This window comes from Magallana gigas, chromosome 8 (genome assembly GCF_963853765.1).
Source record: "Magallana gigas chromosome 8, xbMagGiga1.1, whole genome shotgun sequence".
In the NCBI taxonomy this organism is placed as follows: Eukaryota; Metazoa; Mollusca; class Bivalvia; order Ostreida; family Ostreidae; genus Magallana; species Magallana gigas.
Genome location: NC_088860.1, coordinates 21,045,217 through 21,051,729, shown reverse-complemented (window position 1 = coordinate 21,051,729; position 6,513 = coordinate 21,045,217). Strand labels below are relative to the sequence as shown.

The 6,513-nt window shown below is 33.7% G+C and overlaps 1 protein-coding gene across 1 annotated transcript; it reads right to left on the bottom strand.

Moving 5' to 3' along the window:
• Positions 1-888: 888 nt before the first annotated feature.
• On the bottom strand, positions 889-5,134 carry LOC105334180 (uncharacterized). Its single transcript, XM_011437540.4, has 5 exons — positions 5,086-5,134; positions 4,463-4,965; positions 3,529-3,697; positions 2,443-2,572; positions 889-1,375 (listed from the first exon to the last, which is right to left on the bottom strand). Exons 1-5 carry the CDS (start codon positions 5,104-5,106, stop codon positions 1,281-1,283), a joined length of 918 nt encoding a protein of 305 aa, XP_011435842.3. The 5' UTR covers positions 5,107-5,134; the 3' UTR covers positions 889-1,280.
• Between the last annotated feature and the right edge of the window lie 1,379 nt (positions 5,135-6,513).

The following is a 6,513-nucleotide window of genomic DNA, read 5'->3' as shown; positions in this document are numbered from 1 at the left end:
CAACGGCCGACGAGTTTGAGGCAAAAATTGAATTATTCGGGCGACAGGCGGCAGTTCATAAGCCATTGTCTTTGTCGATATCGACTATTTTCGTCGGACGTCCATTTATGAGTCTTTCGGGCCAAGTTATAAATTTTCCTGTGTCGGTGGCCGACTTCTTAAGGTAAAACAGTCGTTGAGTAGTCCATCGAGGAACCCTCGAGGATAGGTTGTTATGTCTGTCGTCGGTCGGACGACATAGCAGCATTTGACATTTTCTTAAAAATCGATAAACAGACACTAATTTACGGCCGACTTTTTTCGTCAATGTCCACGTGGTTTTGTGAATATTCAGCGATCGCGAAATTGTTCATACAATCGACCGACCGTAAAATTCAAAATGTGTCTCATCGTTCGATGTCCTTGCGTCGATTCAACGACCAATAAGTATTCAAAGTTGAAAATATCGGTGTTCCTAGAAGTTAATGTGACTGCTCCGTGTCGTCCGATACCAGTTTCGGGCCAACGATATGAAGAAAATTTGTTCGCCCAATCACCGGCTTATATCTGACCTAGGCATATGTCTTAATAACCCGGGGCGATAATAATTAGCTTTTGTTGAAAATCTACATGTAAAGAAGAAAAATGAACATTTAAAACAAAGCAAAGCTTTTATATGTATCATGAAAAAAATTTGGGACCGAGTATTTGAAGAACAGTTTGCTCATATCTGCAGGTCTGTAGCTCCCGGTCTAAAAAAAAAATCGATTTGACGACAGTCCGCTTTTTTCAGACCGGGAGCTCTGGACCTGCAGCGTGGTTGCTCATTAACAATTAAATTTTCAATTCAATTTAATCAACTAAGCATTAAAAAATAAACAACCAATCAAAACGAAAAGAAAAACAACAACAAATGCATTATTTATAAAATCAAAATAACAATTAAAACGAAAAGAAAAACAACAACAAATGCATTATTCATAAAATCAAAATAACAATGATAATAAAACAAAATAATAGAAATAGACAACTGCCACACAGGCAATCGTTATATCAATCATATTAACAAAACAAAATAAGATTACGTTGACACATGACCTTAATAAGGTGATGTTGACACATGACCCAAATAGGGTGATATTGAAACATGACCTAACTTGACAGTGAGATGACATTAACAAATGACCGAAATAAGGTGATGTTGACACATGACCTAAATAAGATGATATTGACACATGACCCAATTGGACAGTGAGGTGATGTTGGCACATGACCTAAATAAGGAAATGTTGACACATGACCTAATTGGACGGGTCTAGGGGCAGGTAAAACACGGACTGCTTTGTCTTGGACGGTAGCCTCCCTCTCCGGCCTTTCAACTGCCCGCTTCTAACGACTGAAATACCAAATCATTACATAACTTTATTCTTCTAATTATTATAATTGATATTTTTTTAATAATTATTATTATCAATTTATGAACAAACCGGGCTACCATTAAAATCATTTGTTTTCCATTCGTATATGCATGTATAAACAATCTGCACATTTCTCAGGAAGATGTGCATATTATGGACTTGATTGCATTGGGTATTTTAAAATCCCCCGAAAAGTGTATCAAATATCAGGGATGGAAGATTTCCTTGATTTGAGGAATTAGGAACATGCATCAACTATGGAGATTTTCCCCCGGGGGTTCTCTATGATTATGCCCTACAGGATTTCTTCTAAGAAAAAAATGTCGTAACCATTTCAAAATTAGCGCTTTATAAAAGAAAGGAATAATTTAAATTGTCAAAACTAAAAAAATTTGAAGTTTTTTTTTTTAAAACATTAATATCTATAGTCATTGGTTGGCTCTTTTTACTTCCAAATCTTTAAACGAAAACATTATTGGACATAATTAACAGTTTTCCATTGCTTGTAAACTTCACAGTTCTAAAATACCTTACTTGTTTGGTTCTTGATAAAATTCACACCAAACATTTAAAAACCAAAACATGAAAGACATTGTAGTTAATCGGGTGTAAATAACAGGAAAACAGATGTATAATGTAATTTAAAAGGTAAAATCTCATTCACAATATACTATAAGTACTTGGTTTAATATAAAACATTCAGTCAATGCTATTAGCATTTCATTAAATTTTTCCTTATTTTTAGTTTCGAGGTCATTTCTCTAATTTTTTAAAGATCTGTTGCACATACCTTGTCGTTTTCTATACAAAGAACCTACTCCCCTACCCCACCCCCCACCCCAATTATATTTTTTAAAATCCGTATTCTTAAATTAAAATTTGAAAAGTAAGAATTAGAACTTACTTAAAAAATAAAGAATTTGATGGGTTATGTTCGAAGTAAGACCTTAATAAGAAGACCCCGCCCCCTTTATTGAAATTTACTTGTTATGATCTTAGTATTACGTAAAACCAAATTCAAATCAGCTTCTGAAATCTTTATTACCTTCTTTGCTCATCCCCACGGTCAGGCATTTTTGGAATCTGCAGCTTTGGCAACGGTTTCGTCTGCTCTTGTCAATCAAGCATTTCTTGTCGCCAACACAGACATAATTCGAATTCTTCTGGACAGATCTCTGGTGAAAATGAAGAGCATTCTTTACCATTGATAAGATGGGAGAATTAGAATTAGATTGCGCAAATGCCCATTCGGTTTAGTAGTGAAATACAATTTTTAATTTATTTTTTCCCAATTAAATCTATTCAAATATATTATAATACAAGTTTACAAAACCACAATTTGTAACAATGTTCAGTTTTTAATACATCTAACAAAAGATAAGAAAAAAATGTTGCCTGAAATTTTTGTGGTATCGAACCCACAAACTCTAGATATATAATGTTAGCTTATGTCAGGTACTCTAACCACTGAGCAATTTCAGACACAACAAAGTAGACTATTTAAATATTTTTTGTGACTTGGACCACGAATTTGCGGACTTGTATCAAAATACATTATGTAAGTCTGTAAGCTGCGCAGTTCGACAGCTGTTCTAAGTGATTGATAAGGCATTATCCTGTTTTTGTATGCATATTTGTCAAACCAAATGAAAAGTAAGACTTCATATTTATTGATTTATATATTTTGGCAACATTTTTGGCCCGTTTCGGACAAAAACAAACCAGCTCAAGAAATGTTTATATTCTTTTCCTCAAATGTACAAGATGGTCGCAAATCCCCCCCTAATAGAACATAAAAAAAATTTTAAAGCAAGATAATTGACCTCTTCATGCACGAATCCATTATTCTTTCCAGGGGGAGTGCGAGGAATACTGGGTTTTTCGGGGGGGGGGGGTGTCTCGAAAAGGAATTTGTCTAATTGACGTCTTTAAAACCATTAAGAATGAAAAACTGAGTTTTAATGCAAATGAATGAGACGATTTGTATCATAAGTCAATAACTTGTTACATAAAACAACTGTGTTTTGAAGCTGATGAGAAGAAAACGCCTCGTCATCAATGGCGCACATTGCATGATTAATGACCATTGTAGTTTGACAAAGGAGAACAACAACAAGAATTGAGTACATACTTTAAAGAAGCCTTTACATCCCTCGCATGTCCTGACGCCATAGTGCTGACACTTGGCGCTGTCTCCACACACTGCACAAATGACGTCTTTGCTTAAGTCGTGGTCGCTATAGCTGGTCATGTCCAACTTTCCAAACACTGTCGTTGGCGTGTAAGTCACAACCTCATCTCTTTCAAAAAAAAAAATTCAACGCTCAATTTTATACGTACGAGATCGACTGAGCAGCTAAACAAAAAATGTCTATAAAAACTAAAAAGAGAATCTACATATTTAGCCCTTTGAAAACGTAGAAAAATGAATTGCACATATTTTTTAACAAATATGATTGTGGTGAATATCTTTCAGTTACATTTTTGAGTTAAATTTTCGACAAGTGTTTCATTATTTGAAAACCGTTTATCAAGCATCATTTTGTAGTTTACTAAATTACATCTGATAATGTGCTCTTTAAAAAGACTTTCCGATTTGGAATTCATTTGATAGTATCAGATATTTGTTTGTTGCTTTTTTTAAAATTAGTTTTTTGGGAAATTTGTTTTTGGATGAGAGTGGCGTAAAAGATAAGTTATTTTTCATTCATCCGACAAAATTCAAAATAACTCAGAAACCACGTGACACAAACATGTGTTCGAATGAAAAACTTATATTTCCGGAGAAGTGATTCGTTATTAAAACAAGTAGAAATTAGTTTCTATCGGTCATGTTGTCAGAATTGATGAGGCTTCTTCGAAAATAAGTCACAATATTATCGGATTGTGATTTCATATAGCTACAGGTGTTAAACTTGACGTCAAACTCTTTATATATCATGTATTATATACGTCACTGATATCTAAGTAAAAAAAATTATGATTAAAAAGTAAATCTTTATACATGTAGAGGACAACATCGGAAAGGAAATAAATGATAAAACAAAGAAAAAAGAAATACATACTCTCTAAGACGCCTTGGTTGCCTCATTTCCTGTGACGTCGGTGCGAACCGATTATTGCCAAAACAGTAACGACGATTATCGTGAACTCCGACCTCTGAGGTTTGAATGCTGCTTTGAGACTGCTGGTCGGTGTAACTACCAGGCAAATCATCAATATAGCTGCGACTTCTTCCACTAGGCATGGCTTTTCCCATTTTGTCCAGGTCCAGATAAAGCAAGTTGCTTTCTGCAGGATTTTTCCAGTTGGTAGAATCGCGCATGTCCGGTATGTTTACAAAATGGCCAACATACTGCTGCCGACGATAGTGCGTTGTGGCTCGGTGCTGAGGGGTATCGAACGCAACATTTTCATTTCTGTGAAGGATATTCTGCACATGCGCATTATCCTGCGCAAACATTGCCGGATGAGACCTTTCTCGCTGTAGGTGCTCAAATGGAAAGACTCCAGCAAATGTATTAACATTTGTATCTGGATTTGAATATGGACTCGAGAACGAAGCATCCTAACCAAATAAATGAAAATGAAAATATGAATGAAATTTTTTTCTTGAAAACACACTTTGATTGAAAGAATTTCAATTTATTTTAAAAATATTTTTTGAAAGACAAACAGACATATGTACCTGTATTGTTTGGTAATGCATTACTCTGAACAGTAATATTCTTCCACAAATATCTATAGTAATCAAAACGTAAAACAGATAATTATTAGAGATAATTCATTCATTGAATTCTTATGGTTTATTTCAATTGTTAAAAAAATTGTAAAAGACTTTTTTATTCCCAAGTGAAAACACGTTTCCATATCATAACTCTGACAATCCTGACAATACAAAATACCAAGTGGTCAAAAGAAAAAGTAAAACATGTTCTAATTGATCAATTCAACCAAAATTGGCAATAACTACTTCAATCGTCTTTTTTTCTCCCTCGTTTCTCTCCTCCAAAAATAAATCTTTTCTTGTCTAATTTAAAAAAACAACAACAAAATGAAATAGGTTAGGTGCGTTCGTTACAAGATCGCATTTAATCACATTACGAAACAAAACGTATATTAACATAATCGCATACCATATAGACAAACATGTAAATTATGCAGTACAATGTTTTGGGCGGGCAGGGAGTGTTACTATCAACTCCTAACAATCTTGTAACGAACGTCGCAATGACCAAAAAAAAAAAACCCCACACAAACATGAAAAACTATTTATACAAGTCACTCGTACGTGACGAAACTACTAAGAATAGAATAAAGATTAAATTTTCCGTAATGTCGTAAAATCAAAGCAGTTAAGAAATTCATTTCTAAACCTTTAAATTTATAGACTATAAAAGGAAGAACTTATATTTGAAAATTATATTTGTGAACAAAAAAATTCAATCATTTTATGTAGATTTCGAATTTGTAATCACCACCTACCCATTGAAAGTGGACGCTGGTGAAATACACCTAGAGATGAAAGAATATGTGAAAAATGCACAAAACACGAAATTGGGGTTGAATTTCATTATATTCTTTAATTGTCCGTCATTACAACAAGAAAGAAACCGTTGTCCTTCAACCCTGCTTTCTAAGAAGTATATTTCCTAAAGCTACACTTAATTACCTTGATGTTCTGGGTTTTTTTGTTTTTGTTATAATTAAGAATTTTGCTAAACACTAATTAACATTCTATGACATCACAGTCTGGAGGAATTTCACAAGACGTAAGAAAAGTAAATAATGTTAATTTACCAACAAGCTAAAACTATCGAAAATGTTCACAACATGTAAAATATACATTTTACATGGTGATAGAAGTATGGGACATTTGTCCATATAAATCAAAATACTTTCATTGTTTTAGAACTTTTAAATTTTACAACGTTGGACAAAAAAATGTTAAACTTTTTTTTGGAAAAATAAAAATTATAAAAGCCCCAGCGGGACTATAGGATTCGTAATAACGCTTGAACCATCGCGCTACTCTGTTAGGTAACAATTTCGGGAATAAAAAGGATAACACAATAAAATGTATTCTTTGGCGATTCATGTGGGTTATTGCAGGAAA